Source organism: Pipra filicauda, unplaced genomic scaffold, assembly GCF_003945595.2.
Source record: "Pipra filicauda isolate LSUMZ 115617 unplaced genomic scaffold, ASM394559v2 scaffold3_size10097308_pilon, whole genome shotgun sequence".
NCBI classification, from domain to species: Eukaryota; Metazoa; Chordata; class Aves; order Passeriformes; family Pipridae; genus Pipra; species Pipra filicauda.
Genome location: NW_024104532.1, coordinates 4,012,719 through 4,031,150, shown reverse-complemented (window position 1 = coordinate 4,031,150; position 18,432 = coordinate 4,012,719). Strand labels below are relative to the sequence as shown.

Here is an 18,432-nt window from a genome sequence, read left to right as displayed (position 1 = left end):
AATTAGCTTGCCTGGCTTTAGCAAGAGATTTCAGACAAATGCCTCAGCTCCCTTGCTTTGGTGGGACAAGGAAGTCTCAGGGATGCCTCTTTGTCTCTTCCCACGTTGACCTCTGCTGGGGAGTGCTTGGGAAGCATTATAGGACCGGGATGCAAACCATGTCTTCTCCTGTCCGCACAGGGGCAGACCTCTGCCTCCTCCCTCAGGTTGTTCAGAAAAGCTCCCACCACCTGTGTAACCAACCGCAGGGCCTGTGTGGCCTTTGTTCTCTGCTCAGAGATTTTTACCTGCCAGTTTAATTATGATTTCTTTCAAGGACACACAGTGTGCAAGGGCAGATTTTACATGAGCCCATGGAGCTGGCATGGGTTTCCCCTCACTTTTGGAAGGTTGCTCCAGAGTCTGCCAACTTTTACCTTGGATTTCATGCAGGAAATGACCCTGCTCCCAGTGTCCACCATGGTAGGTAAAACTGCAGGATGTGAATTCAGGTGAGATGCTGAAAGGGAGATGGAGTTGGTACTGTAAGTTATTCATGGTGGGGTTTTAAATAGGCAGCACTGTGGTGAGAGGACAAGCAAAGCCCGAGGGTGCCTGTCTCCTTGCTTCACAAGATTGTAAGAAATGGAATAGCTGAGGACACATAATTAGTCATCTTTGTTTATGTGTACCAGGACTGCACTGTCTCCTGGGACACACTGGCCTCACTTGGTGTATCCCAGTGAAGCAGAGGATCTCATGGGAATATTTAACTTCATCTGCATGTCCTTGGCAGTGCCTGAGGGGAGCTTCAACCGTGAGAATTCAACATATATTTTTAAGTACCATGTATTCCAGAAATAACTGTTAGCTACCAATCTGTCCTGGTGCAATGCTGAAAACAGAGCAAAAATAAAAATATGTCTTATTTTTTAAAAATAGAGATGACAGCCCTGAAAACTTACTGGTGCTGCAGCAGGTGTAGCATTCCCTGTGGTTATACCCTGTTACATCTGGACTCCAGACTCCTCTGAGCTGCCCAAGGGCTTTTGCAGCATTCATGCTGTGATTGGGATGATAAAACTCTCTAGGGAGAGGAAAATCAGGGCAGGCAGGGAGAGTCATGGAGATGGAGCTTGTACCTAACTCCCTTCCTCCTGTGACTGCATATGGGCTCCCTCCATTGCTGCAGGAGGGCAGCTGGAGGTGAGCAGTGTCCTGCAAAAGTCACCTGCACCCTGTTAAACCAAATGCTGTTGAGTGTTCTCCTGCTGCACTGGCCCCAGGTTTAATTCTCCAAATGCCAAACTACCCAGCGCTCGAGGAAGCCCAGCCTCTCCAGAGGCTGTGGCTCTGCCTTGCTGATGGGGGTTTGTCGTTGCTCCTCTCCTGGATGGGATGGGGCTGGGTCCCAGGGGCATGTTGCCCTGCCACCCCACCTAGGACTCCCCTGGACTTGATTTCCAGACTTGCAGGGGAGGGAGGGGAGATGTCTGCTGCTCTTTCTCTTGCTCACTAGGTGGCATGACACTGAAGTGCTGGAGCTGAGCTGTCCCGTTGCACCAAAAGGATCACTTGCTCTTTTCCCTGGATTTGTCACTCTCTATGGCATCTCTTTCACCAGATCTCTGCTTCTTATCAGGGCTTCAGTACTTTGTCTCCTGCTCCAGCATTAGCCTTAGGAGTTATCCAGGTTTCCCCTGCCCACTGTGTACCAGGAAAACCTTCTCATTTGAGGGCTGAACATCCCTTCCATGGGGTCTGCTTCTCCCTGCTACCATACCCCTGTGCAGGGTGGGTACAACCTGCTGCCAGGCCTGCTGTCATGGGTGGCATCCACACCATGCACCTAAAACCTGCAACACAGGGGTCACAGCAGTGGAAAATTGTTCCTGGTGACAGCTAAGAATCAGTGAGATCCAGCCCCAGTGAAATGGTAGGAAACTACTGCTCTGATGGGCTTTAGCTGCAGAGATTTGCCCTCTGTTGGGGTAGGAGCATAATTTTTGACTAATCTTTGTGAGGAAGCTCAGGAAACATGGATGCATTTGTTCTGCACACAGGGAGGACCAGGACCATTTAACCACCTGGCACACACTCTTAATTTTCAGATTAAGGATGACTGCAAATAGCGTGTCCTCTGCAATTCGGGGCTGACAACGGGGCACTGCTTTCTCATTCTATTCCATCTCTGACACCAAGGAAATGTCAGGGACCACACAGCTGTACCCAAACAGCTGGAGTCTGCTTAGAGCCATGCAGAAACCCATTTGCACATCTGAGCTGATGGCTGGCTCTTCAGAAGTCATTTGCCTACTTGCTTTTCATTGCTCAGCTGATCCTGCCAGAGAGAAGGGAGAGTGCACATGCTTGACCCTTGAGTAGGTGGTAAATTCTCCCGTACAGTTATTTTATTTGGCTTAACAACACTTCAGCCTCTGGTTAGGCAGCAAGAGGCGACTTGTTTCTCCTAAAACTCCACTCAGTTGCACCTGTACCACCCAGCTTTATTGTGGGACATGCTGCTGCCAGACCTCTGCTGCTCCTGAAGCCATATCACCAGAGGTGTGGGCCAAGCATGACACTCCCAGGTCATTCACAAGCCCCTCATTTGGGCTCCCTTAGCAAATGCTTGGCAGTTTCCTTGACAAATTATCGAGGCACACTAGAGCCCAAGCATCTCCACAGTCGCTTCCCAGTGTGCCTCCCTCGGGAGGTGATCTGGTCAGCATGCAAAGCCACTCTGCACTCATCTCAACAGCTCTCATCAGACTTGTTAATTAAACACAGGAGCCATTTTTCAGCATTAGCTGTGGCTGTCTCTGCTTGTTCCTGGGTGCTCATTAGCTGTCAGGCTGCAGCCGCTGCCTGGTGCTGTTGGGGCCCAGGAGCAATGGAGTCCCTTCACAGGTCACAGTGCTGGGAAAGGCCATGCAGATGTTTAAGTACTTCTGTGACTTAGTTTATCCTTTTAGCACGTGAAGACCAGTAACTGTTTCATTCCTCTCTCAATCTGCTTTCTCTGATGTTCCACGTCTCAGCGTGCACTCCTTCTCTTACAGCCTGAGACATAGCTGCTTTGGATGTTTTCCTCACCATCCTTTGGAGGACCTCTGCATTTTTCAGGGCTTTTAAAACGAGTATAACTCTCTCTGCTCCAGCCTGGGCAGTCCACACAAGGTCAGAAGCTGCAGTTCTGCTGCCTGTTGGCGCTATTCCAGGTTGTTGATTAGCCTCAGCACCCCTCCTGAATGTCAGGGCTTTCCTGAGAGGAGAAGGAAGGGAGGACTCTACAGGTCCTATCTATGGCCTCCTGCCTGCCTACCTTCACCACATGTCTGACTGAGGAGTGATGACTGAGACAAGGATGGGAGCAATGTGCAGCTGGTCCACATGTAAACCAGCCCTGAGTCTTCACACCAGGAAGCACCAGGGAGGTCATCAGTGGCATGATGTCCCCTTCAGGCAGCCTAGCAACCTTCCTGCAGCCAGCCCTGCAGGGGCACCGTGGGCTAGGGCTTTGCTGAGGGGGAGAGGGATGAAGATGAGCCCTTTGGGAGGGGCAATAAAGCACTGGCAACCTGCCTGCACCTCCATTAATTCTCTAGGGTGGTTGTAGCAAAGTTAATAGTGTTTAAAAAGAACCACATTTAAGGAGCCGCTAAGGAGTGGGATGAGTTGTTTATGATTAAATTAAATTCATATGAAAACTAATGACCTGCCAGTGTAAGCCTTGAGTAACTTTATAATGTAATTAAAAGCTCAACAGGGAAGAGAGCTGTGGTTATGCCACGTGTTGAGGAGCCAATGGGAAAACGGGGGCCAGGGGTAGTGCTGATGCAGAGAAGCGCCTGGTCACTGCCTTATCTCCTTTGCTGGCCCAAGGACAGAGCTGGGCACGAAGCATGTCAGGAGGGGTGAGCTGCCTGGGAGGAGAGGTGGATGTGGTGGCTCAGCTCCTGGCTCCCAGGGGTAGAACCACAGAATGGTTTGAGCTGGAAGGGACCTTAAAGATTATCTAGTTCCAATCCCTCTGCCATGGGCAGGGACACCTTCCACTAAACCAGGTTACTCCAAACCATCTAACCCGGCCTTTAACACTTCCAAAGATGGGCCATTTACAACTTCTCTGGGCAACCTGTGCCAGGGCCTCACCACCCTCACAGTCAAGATTTTCTTCCTAATAGCTAATCTCAGCCTACTCTCTGTCAGCTTGAAGCCATCCCCCCTTGTCCTGTCACTACATGCTCTTGCAAGTAGTCTCTCTATGCAGGTATGTGGGTTGTCCTGGGCAAGGCAGTTCTGCTGATTTGACCACACCAAAAGCCAAGACAGACTTCTTCCTGCTCGTTACTTGGATCCTTTAGGGTTGTGGTTATTGGTAGCCAAGCCGGAGCCACCTTGGGGGCCGCTGTGATGGGACACGAGCGCGGTGAAGAAAAGAGCTGGTGATGGAGCGCACGCACAGGCAAGCGGGGCAAGCCCGGACCCCTCCAGCCCCTCCAACCACGTCCCCGCGAGGGACAGCACTGTGCGCTCAGGCACCGCTGGGCTCCGAGACGGAGCGGGGGCACCGCGGGGCGGACCCGCGGGGCCGGACGGTCCCTGCCGGCGGAGACGCGCGGGGCGGGCGCTGCCGGCAGCCCCTTTAAGCGGGCGGCGGTGGGGCCGCCCCGCCGGCCGGGATAGGCCGGGGCGGGCCGGGGCCGCCTCCCGCCCCCGGCAGCGGGCGGCGCGGCGGGGCTCGGCTGGGCTCGGCTCGGCGCTGCAGGCTCCGGTCCCGGCTGCGAGCGCCAGTGCCTCCCCCGCGCCTCCGCCGCTCCCGCGGGCTGCGAGGGGCCGAGCAGCGGCATGCCCAGGCGGAGCATCGCGGAGGTGAAGGTGCTGGACGTGCAGAAGAGGCGCATCCCCAACAAGCACTATGTGAGTGGCGCGGCTCCGGGCGCCCGCTCCGCCGAGCCCGGCCCTGGGCAAACAAAGGCCGGGCGCTGCCGGCCCGCGGGCGGCCCCGCTCCCGCACGGAGCTCCGGGAAGGGAGGAAGGAGGAGGAGGAGGAGGGCGGCAGCGCTGCCGGGTCTGCCGCTCCCACCCCGGCGTCTCCCGTGCGGGTCAGTCGGTGCCCCCCTGCCAGCGTGGGGATGTGCCGCCTCTTCCCCCCAGACCCCGCTCCCGGGGCAGCGCCGGAGCCGACCCTGCGCGGGACCCGCCGGGGGACTCCCGGGGGCTTCGGGCGGGGGTCGCTGGAGGCGCTCCCGGAGCACCGCGCACCGAGGAGGCGGCCCCGGGCACCGCCTCCGAGCGCCTCCGCTTCGGTGCGGGAGCAGCGCTTGGCAGAGGGGACATGGGACCTGTTGGCCGCGCAGTCCTGGGGCGAAGGACCACCTGGCTCCTGCATTCTGCGTCCTGGAAATTCTCTATCCCTGTGAGGGATCCCTCGTGTCCCCTGCACCCCTGCTGCGTGAGCTGCCCAGGCAGCGCCTTCCTGCGTGCTCCAGGGCATCTTCCAAACTGTTGTGGGTTTGTCTGTTTTTGAAAGTGGTTTTCTTTTTTTTTATTATTTAAACTTTGGTGTGTTTCCAGGCATCCGTGGAGAGCTGTGGGTGAATCCTGGCAACAACCGTAAAACAAAGACCAAAATGTTCTTTCTGCCCCATTTGCCCTAGACCAGGGTGACCCAGTGACACGCTGTTCATGGTGCATTTTGGTTGTGCAGATGTGGTGTTCACTCTGACTGGAGTGTGTTGCGTCAGAAGAGCCGGGGTCTCAAAGTTTTTGGGAGATCAGGGGCTTCTCAAGCTCTCCTCAGCTGGTTTGTGTCAATGAGCAACAGTTGGAGGAAAGCTGAGGGCAGGTCAGCTCTAGGAGGGGAGAGTAAAGGGGGCTGTTACCCTCTCCTTGCATTTGGGGATGTAGTGTGGCTGCTGCTGCCTCAACCCCTTATCACCCCTTCTTCCTCTCCTGCCCTGCCTGTAGCTTTATCTGGCCCCAGCTCCAGATGTGCCCCTTTTCCTGCTCTGTCCATCCCAGCCTTACTCATTGTGGCTGTGTTAGGCACCCGATCTGGAGGAGCATGTACGTGAGGAGGTTTGTGAGCTGCGTACGCTTCTGTTTGTCTTGGCGGATCTGTTGCATCGCTGTCAGGTCCCGGAACAGGGCTCAAACGGGATCGCCTGCAGCTGCTCCTCTGCTTTCCCTTTAGACCCTCTTGTACCCTTGCTAGGCCTGGAGTCTCTCTGCACCCCTCCAGGGCAGTTTCCCCACATTTGGGACATGCACCCCGAGTGCTGGACACAATTTGTTTTGTGTACTGTCCCTGCTCACTCTCCACCCGCAGTGTGAGTCAGGTGGAGTTGGGCATAGCACAAATAATCCCTGTGAGGCTGGAAAACTGGGACAGAAATGTTTTCTGAGAAGGGAGCTGTATGGTGGGGCAGCTGGGTGGGGACACTGGAGCAGAAGCTGCTGGGGTGGTGGGCGAAGGCGGCTGTGTGCAGCTCATGACAGCCAGCTGTGCAGTCTGGCCATTCGGCCTCCGCTCCCTCCTCAGCTGAGTCCTCTGCCTCTAACCTTTCCCTGTACTCGTCTTGGACCAAAATCCAGCAGCATGAGCCAGCGTGGCTCGCAGCAGGGCTGAGCCCAGGGAGGGGCCAGCAGCTTGCAGGCAGCTGCCTCCCCGGCGCAGCGCTGGAGTGAATGGGAGCACTCGCCTTGTTTGAGGAATCGATAGGAACCAGACACATTCACAAAACCAGTTAATTATATGAAACCAAAACCTTTTTTTTTTTTTCCTCCTCCTGCAAAGAGGGAAAGGAGGGGCAGCAAATCACGGCTGAGTCATCTTTAGGCTGTGTTTGCTGGCACACTGCAAATCCGAGTCAACCACAAAGTGTCTGTGTTAAACCTTTGCTCTCTGGCTTCTCCTTATTGAGCATAGATGTGCTCTGCTCCATCCCCTGAGGCAGTGCTCACTGTCCCTGGAGAGGCTAGAGGACCATGCTGGCTTTTCCTCCTGTTGCTTCTGTGCTGGCCTGAGCAGTGACTGACCTGCACTGCTCGGGCTCCTCTCTGTATCGACGAGGGCTTTTCTTTTCTGGACAAAGGTGCAGTTGTGTTGCTTGTAGTGAGGCCACAGCAGAAAGCTGTGAATTCCACTTTCCCAGAAAAGAGTGATCAAAGCAGTGTTTCAAAGTCCTTATTGATGGCTGTGATGGGGAGGGCTGTAGGAGAGGCTGGGTCTATTCAGGCTGGTGTGGTTTGCCTTTCACCTCGATAATTGATGCAAAAAGAATTGTGTTGCCTGAGACAAAAACTTGTTCTATTTTGCACAACAGGAGGCACAATATTCCACCAAACTGCGGGGCTTGGGCTGGGCCAGGACGCAGCAAGGTCCAGGGTTTGAGTAGCTGGATACCAGCTTGAATGTGTGATGAGCTGTGTCAGGGTTCAGCTGGGAACCCAAACACAGCCCTGTGCCCTCAAACTGCATTTGTGCCACTTGTGTCTTTAGGCTTTTTTTCATGGGCAGTACCTGGAAGGGGCAGCGAGAAATGATCCTTGTGCAGGTGTTTGTTGCAGGATGCTCTGGGTAGAGGCAGCCCATCGTCCAAGTGAAGAAGGGGACTCCGTCCTTCAGGCAGTGGCTGGAGGGTCACCCTGCAGTAACAATTTTCCATATAATCATATATTAAGTGATCACAGCTTTTGCCCCTCAGGAACACTGCTGGCAAGGGCTCTGGGGCTATACTGCAAATCTGAAAAGGCCAAGTCCAAGAGTAAAGTTTAAAAATAATCATTCTGAGTGACAGAATAGCAGACTGCCATTTCTATGGTCTGGCCAAGTCTCTGATAAATGAATGTTTATTCAGAAAAGACCCAAAACAAAGGCATAGTCGAAACAGACTAAATTTTCCTTTAAAGGACTTCACGTAGAATCTTTTTATAGTATTGTGTTTGTTATTCTCTAGTAGAAGCCCTAAAATAAAGCTTTTCCCTACTAAATCCAGATTTTGGTTGTTTTCTTTCCCTTGGGCAAGCTTCAGGATGTTTCGTTTTCATGCAGCTGCAATGTCTGTGTTGTTCTATGTGTTAATAGCAGAGCTGTTGAATCACATCTTCATTTCTACATCCTGCCCACCAAGAACATTTCCATAGTTCATATAGTTTTAAATGGTTGTTCTAGAGCACAAAGCAAAATGATATGTATATGTTTGACAGGAAAGAGAGAGCAGCATGCTTTAGGTTGTGTTAGTTTATTGGGAAACCTGGACTATGGTCTTGCAGGACTTCCATTCCCAGCCTCCTTGCACACACATATTGCTTTGAAAAGGGAAACTTAAACAGTGAGCAGCATAGTTTTATTTTGCAAGCTCAGTTTACAAGATGGCAAACTTTAAACAAGGTGAACACCTCATTTGTGGCAGCTGCCTTGCAAAAGTAATTAACAGTGCATGTTGTAATCTGGTTGATAGCATCTATAAATATTTTAAAACCTGTTTGAGGGGAAAACTACATTCAAAAAGTATATGTATTATATTTTTGATGTGGAATTTGTGATGTGGTGGTAGGTGTCTTCTGTGTTCCTGTTCCTTGTAGTGGTGAGGCCGTTTGTGGTTTCATGGGTTGTCCAACCCAACCCAACTGCTTATCTGGAATTGATTATGGAGTGTTCAGGGAAGAGCATTTGAATGGGCAAGTGAGGCAGGAGAGCTGCCAATCTACGCATTCAGTGGTTCTTCAGTGCCTTATATGTATAGAACAGAAGGTGCTTTCTGACAAACCTGTGTGTCATGGTCCTCTGGTCCTGGCTTGCCTGGCTGGAGCAGAGTTCTGTGGGGACCTGGCATAGTGTCACCTTGCATTATTTCTGCCGTTGTGAATCATACTGGTTGTGTGGCTTAAAAAGGGCATCAGGGGATGACTCCCCCTGTGCTGTGCTCTCTGGGAAGGGTGACCATGCTCTTGGTATGGTGGGAATGTCCTGTGGGGAACCGAAGGAACCGGGTACATTTAGATCTAGGAAGCAGGAGGTTACAATGAATAGTGTGAAATCTATGCAGGAGCCATTAACCAAACTAGGAATGAAAGAGAGCAAATGTATGAAGCAAGGGTGAGCCCAGGAAGCTGGAGTCTGAGTATTGGTGGCCTCTAGAAGTTTGAGGGCTTTCTCAGCATCCTTAGTGATGTTTTGCTGTTATATCCTGTGGTTCTGCCATGTCTCATCCCATTTCCTGCTGGCTGGTTAATGCTCTCCCACTCCAGGCAGGCCACAGGGTGTTTGGAGCCTGTAGCTAGTAGAAATTTTGACCTGTCCTCATGCATCGTCCAGCGTTACAGAGCCAACCAGTCCTTCTTGCCACCTCACTTCTCAACAGAGTTGGGGTTTAAGGGAGCCCCATTAACCTCGTGGGTGAAAACCAGCACTCAAATGCAAATTCTGTTTTGTTTTTCTTCCCTAATCATGTCAGTCAAGGCTGCTGAAAACCATGAATGTCACAGTTCAGTGGAAGGGCCAAATCCTGCCTGTCACACGGCCACTGAGGCGGGTGCAGCTCTGTGTGGAAAGCTGATGCTCATCCTCAGTTCCAGCAGTGAACTTCAGCACTGGGGCCATCCACTGCCTCTGCCTGCTCAGAGCTCTGGTGACCTTGATCCCTCACAGCTTTGCTTTGGAGGGTATCCCTGTCTTCCGGCCGTTTCATGTAGCAGTGGGAAATAGGAAACAAAAGAATCCATATGTTTGACCTTCAGTGTGACTCAGAGCAAACGAGCGGGTGCATATGTGGTGTGACTGAGAGGTCTGAGCAGGGCTCAGTGGGTTGCCCTTGGGGTTCCTGTGCTTGGCATAGCCTTGTGTCATCCTAGCAGCGTTGGCTGTGTGCTCAGGCAGTGCTGTGCCCTGGTAAACTGTACAATAGTAGAGTGGGAAGAGGGTACAGTCAAAGGGATGAATCGGAGCAAGGGGAGGTGGCTGCTTTGTAGTCCCGATATCTGAGCAGGCTGGCTTGGGGAATATGCTGTGATGGGGAGGATATGCCTGTCTTGATGCTACCTGCAGCCCTGTTGCCCAGCTCCCTGTAGCTCTGACTTGTTGCTTCTGCCTGTCTCCTTTGCTAGAGGGACCACAGCAGCATCCCTGATAACCTGCAGTTGCTGCTGGAATACCTTCTCCGTGCCTTTCCCAGTGCTGTCTGAGCCAGCATGACCCTTCTCCCAGTTCTCTCTGTGCACAAAGCAGGAGTGAGGGGGTGACAAGTTGTCTGGGGACGGAGCTAGGGGTCATCTCTCCCACTCCAAGCTTTGGCATCCCATGGCACAAGAGCCCCTTCCCCAGCTCCACACGCCTGAAGCAGCAAAGGCTGATGGAGAGAAGCCAAGCACAGCAGCTTGATGCCAAGAACTTTCTTTGTTTCTAGCCACCTCCTTCCTTTTTTTTCTTTTCCTCTTACAATTTCCCACTCCCTTTTCTATATTAAACCCGCTCTGGTTTGGCTCAGCTGTGGTCCCTCAGCTGCTTTGGTTTCTCTGCCCCTTTGGATTTCTTGACACTCCTTTCTCATGTGGTGGCTGAAGGGAGGGTGCGAGGCTCTCACACCACTTCCCTGTGTTTCAGGGTCGGGGTTAGCATGAGTGGAATAGAAAGACTGATGCTTTTGACTGATGCTTTTCCCCTTCGCTGGCGAGAGATGCTTTAAATATGTGGAGTTTTCCACAGAGAGGTTTATTGTACAGTCTCCCTGGACCCGAGACCACACAGGCTCCAACCCTTTGGAAACAGCTCTGCAGACAGCTCTGCCTCCACTGGAGGCTGTTATGTCTGGCTCTGCTGTAGGAGCTCTGCTGGAGGTTGGGGACCTACACTGGTGCCCATCGGGCAGAGCTGCGTGTCCCTGCATCCCTGTGGAGGTGTCTTTCCAAGTGACAGTGGTGTTGCTTTCCACCCTGACATTGTCCACGTGCCTCCAGTGTGGGAACAATAGGGTCTCGGTGTGTGGGAGCTCTGGGCACAGGGATGCTGGAGAAGCTGTGGGGTTTTTTCAGAGCCACACAGGGAGGGCTGTGCCATGCCAGGGGAGCTGCTGTTGTTATGGCTGTGCTGCTCTTGGGCTTGAACTGGCATAGCTGGACGGTGCTGAGTTTGGGCTGGAGTTACTGCCTGGTTCAGCTGTGCCAGGCAGAGAGTTCCCAGGCCAGCCAGCAGCTGCCCTCTCCCAAAGCTTCACTTGTGGGCTTTATGGGTGCCCACCCCCAGCCAGGATGCCTTGCAAGTCTCCATGCAAAACTTAGGAAAACTGCTCCTGTGGAAGGAGATAGGCTGAAAATGGAGGTCTAGGTTTTCCTGTAGCTTCATTCTACCTTCTTCCTACTCAAACTTAAGCAGTCCAGGCTGCTTCCCAGCTTGTCCATGGTGTGTTTATGCAAGGAGCCCAGATCTCTTCTAGGAGGTCACACAGCCTCGCGTTTCAAGAACGGGAAACTGTTTCTGGTTTTTTTTTTTTTTCAGTGTCTGTTCTTAATTCTGTTGCCTCAAGTCACCCGCTTGAATCATCTCCTCTCTCTACGCACGTTGTTGTATGGGACAACGTGCCTCCTGGGGAAGGTGCAAGACCAAGGGCTTGTGAAGGGCTCTGGAGTTCTCGGTCCCTTTGAGCAGTGGAAGTCACCAGGAGCCACTGCTGTCTGCAACACCGAGGCTCTTCAGCAGTCCCTGGAAAAATACTTCTGTTGTTTGACTGCTCCCATGGCTTATACTACTTCGTTTCTTCAAGAGGAAAAGAAAAAAAAAAAATTAAGTCTCTGGCTGCCCTTTCAGATAGAGATGATTTGCACTGGCTTCTCTTCCCCTCTGTTCCGCGCTCTAGTCCCTGTGACTCTGACTGCTCTGGATGTGGATCTGAGCTGGCTCCTGCAGCCTCCCTGCTCTTCTGGTGATGCCCAGCACTGGAGCTTGCTCCCTGCCTGGGCTGCCATCCTGCCCAGGAGGATCTCCCTCCAGCTTTCTCCTGCTGTGAGTTGCCGGTGTGTTTCCCCCAGGGCTGCAGAGCCCTTGCTGCCATCCGAGCTGACTGGCAGCTCCCTTTGACAGCTCCGTTACGGTTGGCCAGGTGCCATTTGCATTTATTTTAGCAAACTGTCATTTTTTGACAGTTCCCTTCTGAGGGTTTTCAGTCCCATTTTCCACTGTCCCATTCTCCCTCTGAGCTGCCTCTCCAGAGGTGCTGGGGAGGGGAGAGCAGTGACAGATGCCGGATCATGCCAGGGAGGACCGAGCTCATGGTGTCCACTGGGTGGACTGCAAGATTCCCTGGGCCTTTTTCTATGTTACGTTTCCATTTAGGGCACTTGGTTTCTAATGTGACCAAGGAGAATCTTGGGCAGTGCTGGTCCTGATGTTTCACTTCTCAACTGGTAATTTTTAAGCAGTTGGCGTGTGACCAGTTACTTGTAATTTAGGGAGTTTGGAGATCCCTGGGAGTTTGGGAGCCAAATGCCCATGGAGTTTGTCATAATTCCGCCTTTGAATCTGCAAGTTTCCATTTTCTTTGAAAGGATCTCTTCCATTTCTGCCCTCCAAGGGATGGGAGCATGGAGAGCTTTTGGTGTTTGTGTGAAATGCTCCTTTCATCTGGCATTAAACAAGATCCACCTGCACCTCCAGAATTGTCCCTGTGGCCTCTGTACCCCAGGATTGGAGGGCAGGCCTTGCTTCTTTGCTTTGGCCCTTGCTGAGGTTCTGACAAGGTTGTCCCGCCAGGAATGCCTCCATAACATGCTGCGATGGAACCGTAGTTTCATGGTGCAAGGGCAGGGAAGCTGGAGACTGGGAGATGAGTGATGGGAGATGGAGGGCCTGTGTGTGGCTCCTTTAAACCTGAAAGCAGGATTTTGAGTGTGTTTGAGTGGCCCTGACAGCTCTGTGCCTCTCCTCTGGCCTTGGTCTAGGCGGACAAATGCCGTGAGCTGCACCTCTAGGATTTTGGGACGGCAGACATGAATTTCAGCTATTCCCCCCAACCCATGACTGAAGTGAAGCTGAGGAGGGTTCAATCCTGGTGGTTTCTGCCTCTTCCAAAGCTCAACTTGACCCACTGCCTTCAGACATCAGCCCTTGCTGCACAGTTTGGCGTGACACATGTACAGTGATGGAGGCTGGAAAGGAGGGATGGAGGCTTTCAGGGTTGGGAGGGGGGGCAGGGCAGGGTGTCCTTTCCAGAGGGAGGGAGAGGAGGTGATGGTTCCTGAGTTTCACCAAGTCAGCTAGTTCCCTTCCCTGGTGCAGACCCTGCTGCTGGCCTGGAAAAGGCTGTAAATATTTAGATAACTCTGCCTGTTGGTTTTGGCCAGGGGCCCATCCCACGGGATGGGGTTGCAGAGCCCCCTTCCTGGATCCGCCCGCCCGCTGCCTCCTCGCCATCTGCTCGACTCTCCCCAGTCTGCGAGGAAATGTTGGAGAGGGATCCAAGTGGCAGACCCCCCATTCCCAGCAGTGCTCCCTATGGGTTAATGTCCCAGAGGCAGTGCCAGCTGCAGCCCTGGGAGATCCCCTCGCTCTTTCCACGGAAAAGGCCTGCTGGTGGTTTCTCTGTGTTATTTCTTTGAAGGACCGTAGAAATCGGAGCTGGAGAAGACCCATGAAATAACTGTTTCCACATGCTCTCACCCACACAGCCAGGCTGAGAAAAGCCTGTCCTCAGAGCAGCCTCTCCAGGACTGGGGGTTGAGGGAGCAGCTGAAGGGGTGGCTCCTCTCAGTACAAAATTTGGATTTTTTGGGCTGCTACTTCATGGTGGCTGTTCCTGGCAGGACGTGGTGCAGTGCCAGGCCAGGAGGGAAAACTTTAGACCAAGTGCAATGTTTTCAAAACTGTCTTGATTGTTGCAAGTGTCTTCCAAAAGCATCTGAGAAAGCAATGTGTAGGTGCTTGTGTGAGCCCTCTGCCTCATCATCTCCAGTCCCTCTGGAAACCATTGCTGGGTGGCCCAGGGCACTGTTTATACCTTTCCAAATCTGCACTCTCATTGTTAGTTGAGGAGAGCACCTGAGTTGTGTTTTCTGGTGTCTTTTTTTATCCCTAGGACAGCACAGACTGGATTAGGTATTGGCAGAGACCAAGATCTGTGATGGTTCTGGTCAACAGAATCCCTTGGATGGAACCATTGGAAGGACAAGGGATATTCCCAGCTTTACTGAGGCAGTGATTTTGTAGATACTGTGGAGGTCCCATTCCTGTGGGCTTCCCCATCTTTTCTGCTTTCCGTAAGTAGGTGAGGAGATACCCCTGGAGACCTTTCTGCTGTTCAAATGGGATGTGCAAGAAAATGTAACCCCGGCTCCTGGGAGATGTGCATTTCAGCAAAATAGGAGTGAGCTCAGTGCGTAGGAGAAGTATTACTTCCCTCAGTAGCAAAGGGTACAATAAAGTGTGGTGTGCCCTCAAATCTCATGGCTTTATTACCCTTAAGAGCTCTGAATACATTTTGGCTTGAGTAAATCCACATCCTGATTAAAATCCCAGTCTAATAAGCTGTTGACTCCAAATAAAGGCAGGATAGGAATAAACAATGAAGAAAAGTTGGCTCTTCCTGCTGCCCCAGTGGAAGGCTTTCTCCAGGCAGGCAGCCAGCGGTGATATAACCCCGTGAAGTGCTGTAGACTGGTAAGAGAGCTGGGATATCAGCTGAGCTTCCAACCCAAATGAGCTCATGCTGGCCTGCCGGCAAGGCCTGGGGTGAGGGCAAAGGCAGCTTGGACGCTTACTTAGCATCAGGTTAACGCTTAGGTTGCTGATGCTGTGGTGCCTCCCTCATAGCAGAACATGGTCTATCCAGGTCTCCACAGCTGGCACAGATGTTGTCTTGCAGGAGCCTTCTGTCTTCCTTGTGTTAATATGTAGAAAGCGCAGGTCTTTTGGCTCAGAACAAAGAGTTTGTGAATGAAAGAGATTCAGATTTTGTCTGGGAGAGGTTACTGGTGCTGTGACACCCAGCCAGCTCACAGCTGTGTTTGGGCTCATCATCTGGTTTAACAAAAGTGGATGTTGAATTGCTGGGTTGAAAGTAGGGAAATTCTTTATTTTAGCAATAAGAACTTGCTTCATCTTTCTGCCTCATTTTCTATCTTAATTTGGAAGTGATTCCACTGGGAAGAGTTTGACATTCCTCAGGAGTCTCCTCACCTCAGTGGGTCATGCTGAGTCAGCCCTCTGAGCAGCAGAGTGAGGTTTTGGTTAGAGTTTTAGTACAGCATTTGAGTAGGTTTGATGAGCTCGAATAGTTGAGCGTTGTGTTATCCATGTGATCTCCTGGTTTTTGAGTTTTGATATTGGGCTGGGATGTTGGTCACATTCCAGAATCTGGAAAAATGGGCATCTCAGTGGGAAAACTTGTGAAACTCTTGAGGGATTCTGTTTTAAATACCAAAGCATCAGCATTCTAAGAGCCTTCATGCCTTATTGTGTTAGCTGAAGTTCTAGCAGGTCCCTTCACCTGGGCTTTTTAATGTTTTGTTCCTGCTTCAGTGAGTTGATACTTGAATTTCTGGTGGAAATGAGGACATGAGTTAGGAGAAAAAAATGACTGTGCCCTCATTCTGCTCAGTCAATCTGTTATCAATTTGAGATTTGCATCACTTGAGTGTTACACTGGCACCTCATCAAGGGTTATCTTTGATTTCTGTGAACAACAAGTGAGGACATTAGATAAGGCGTTGTCTCATTCTTCTATTTCCTTGTTGTCTTTCATAGAAGAACAAATGATGAAATGGACTGGGTTTTGTTTTTTTGTTTTGCATTTGTCACCAGTAAAAGCCTGGTCATATGCTCTGTGAATAACCTGCAATGACGAGGATTGATTGTGTATCATTTTAAGGATCAGGAGGGTAGTTTGCACCCCAGAAAGAACCCAGAACCTCAGAGCTGCTTATGGCAGAACAGATGGAGTTTCAAACTTTGGGGGCTTGAGCTCTTGCAAACCCCAGCCCCAGGAGCCAGGCTGGTGTGGGGGCCGCTCTGGGATCTTGACATCAAACTTGATGCTGCAGCTGTAGATGGGATGGCAAAGCTCAGTTATTAACTCATAATGTGTCTGGAGGGACTCGAACTGTGTTTTTACATGGAGGTGCCCTTTCATGTTTGGTGTGTGCCCTTATTTAGGGCTAGGGAGCTATCTCAGTTCACAGCCATAAGCATTTAGTAGACAGTTCAGTTACAGCAGTGGAGCTTAATAATTGAAACTTATGTATGTTCTGGTATCTCTGAAATGACTTTAAGTGCTCCTGTGAACTCCCTGGTTGACACCCAGCCTTGGGAGCTGTGCTGGCAGCTTTAGCAGCATTGGGGTTGTGGTATGGGTTGTTGGGTCACTCCTCTCTGATTCCTTCCTCTGTTCCCTACAGGTGTACATCATCAAGGTCACCTGGTCCAATGGATCCACAGAGGTCATATACCGACGGTACAGCAAGTTCTTCGACCTGCAGGTAAGAATTTATCCAGTTCTTGAGGTTTTAACTTAGGAAGGTCTGTTGAGCTGTGTGGTTTCTGCCTTATGCTGTGATCTACCAGTAAATGCTTTGATTTGAGGCAACCTAACCACAATTTTGGGCATCCTTGAGAAAGCAAGAAAAAAGCAACCTCAAAAACTGGACAGACTCTTCGCTCCAGTGCCTCTTGCACATCAGTGAGAACAACCTGGGTCTTTTGCAAGTCCCAGTTTTAATGTTCTGCTGTCAGTTTCTGGGCTAAGTGTGCCCAGGGCTGCTTCTGTGTGTTTGAGTTTCTGCAACAGAAATCTGTGCAATTGGTGGGGGTTTTATTGGGGACTTTCTGTTTGCTTTGGGGGAGGATTTTTTTAAAGTTAGGCCCAAATTCCATTCCTGTGGAGCTCATACCATGCCTTTCCCAGCAGCTGTCACAGCAAACCAGGGCTGCCGCTGGAAAGTGCCAATTCCCTGGGTTGGTGTCCCACTGGCATTCTGGGGAGGGCCAATGCCAGCCCAGAGGGCAGCTGGCAACATCTGCTTTAGTACCTGAAGGGAACCTAAAGACAGATGGAGAGGGACTTTTTACAAGAGCATGTAGTGGCAGGACAAGGGGGAATGGCTTCAAACTGACAGAGAGTAGATTTAGACTAGATATTAGGAAAAAATTCTTCCCTGTAAAGGTGGTGAGGCACTTGCACAGGTTGCCCAGAGAAGTTGTGGCTGCCCCATCCCTGGAAGTGTTTAGAGCCAGGTTGGATGGAGCTCTGAGCAACCTGGTCTACTGGCAGGTGTCCCTGTCCACAGCAGAGGGGGTTGGAACTAAATGATCTGTAAGGTCCCTTCCAACCCAGGCCATTCTATGATTCATTTACCTCCTGGTGCAGGGAGGAGCCAGGAGGAAAATGGAGCTGGGAGGGAGGAGGCTGGAAAGGCAGTTGGGACAGGCTGGGTTGCAGAAAACCAAAGCCAGTGTTCTGGGTGAGCAGGCAAAGGGTGTTTTCCACCCCCTCCTTGGTGGAGATGAGCCAAGGGGTCTGGCTGAGCTTTATGAGCCAAAACACAAACTGAGCTGCTGGAACAGGCTCTGTGCAGAGGAGAGAAGAAAATGCATGAAGTGATCTATGGAGCGGCAGCAGCTGCCAGAAGGACCACTGGCATGTCCCTCCTGGGCTGTGTGTGGGACCAGGAGAGGAGCTGGGCATCTTCTGCCTCCAGCATCCTACTCACATGAGGCTGAGCGTTGCTATAGGTTGTATTTCAAAGGGTGCAGTGCTTGCCTGGGAATGAGGATGCCTTTCCTGAAGTCGCTGCATCCAGACAATGCTAAAATTACAGCCTGCCCAGCAAAGCAAGCCCCTGGGAATCCAGATGGCTTTCCCAGGTTCAGCCTGGCTTCAGGTCAGCCTGTGGAGCCTGGGATTGTGTGAGATGCTGCTCACGTCAGTGGTGCCCTGTCCCCTGCCCGACGTGGCACCCTCTGCAGAGCTGTGGATCTGACCATGTAGAGGCCACGGTCCAGTGAGAGCCCAGCTTTGGCAAGACCCTGGGTGTCCATCCCCTGCCCTGTGGTACTGCCCTGCATCATCTTGCTGGGCAAGGCCAGGTAGGGTGGCATGGGCAGCTTCTGGTGCAGGCAGGGGTTAAGCTGTGTGCAGCTGCTTGTGTAACCAAGGAAATATTAAAGTAAATAAACAGGGAACAGCTGTTGGGCAGCAGCCAGGGCTGGAAGGAAATGGAACTCGTGCTTCCTTCTCCACAGCATCTTATCTTCACTGGTGCTCCAAGGTGGTGGCCAAGCTCATTCTGTTGTTTGCTGCAAGGAGGGCACAATCTTTTGGGGTTTATTCAATAAAATAGTGCCTCCAGCTGTGTTGTTTCCCTGGGCTGCCTTGCTCCTCGTGAGGAAGGAATGTAGGGAATAGTGGCCATTCTTCCTGTCTCCATCCCCTTCCATCTTGGCTGCATCTGTGCACGCTCCTA

General features: G+C 51.7%; 1 protein-coding gene across 2 annotated transcripts in view; it reads left to right on the top strand.

Moving 5' to 3' along the window:
• Positions 1-4,760: 4,760 nt before the first annotated feature.
• The window catches only part of SH3PXD2B (SH3 and PX domains 2B), a 70,035-nt gene continuing 56,363 nt past the window's right edge, over positions 4,761-18,432 (top strand). For both annotated transcript variants that reach the window (XM_027718792.2, XM_039385275.1), the window contains exons 1-2: positions 4,761-4,902; positions 16,369-16,449. In XM_027718792.2, the coding sequence (XP_027574593.2) occupies positions 4,831-4,902; positions 16,369-16,449 (153 nt within the window). In that variant the 5' untranslated portion in view covers positions 4,761-4,830. The remainder of the gene's footprint in view (positions 4,903-16,368; positions 16,450-18,432) is intronic.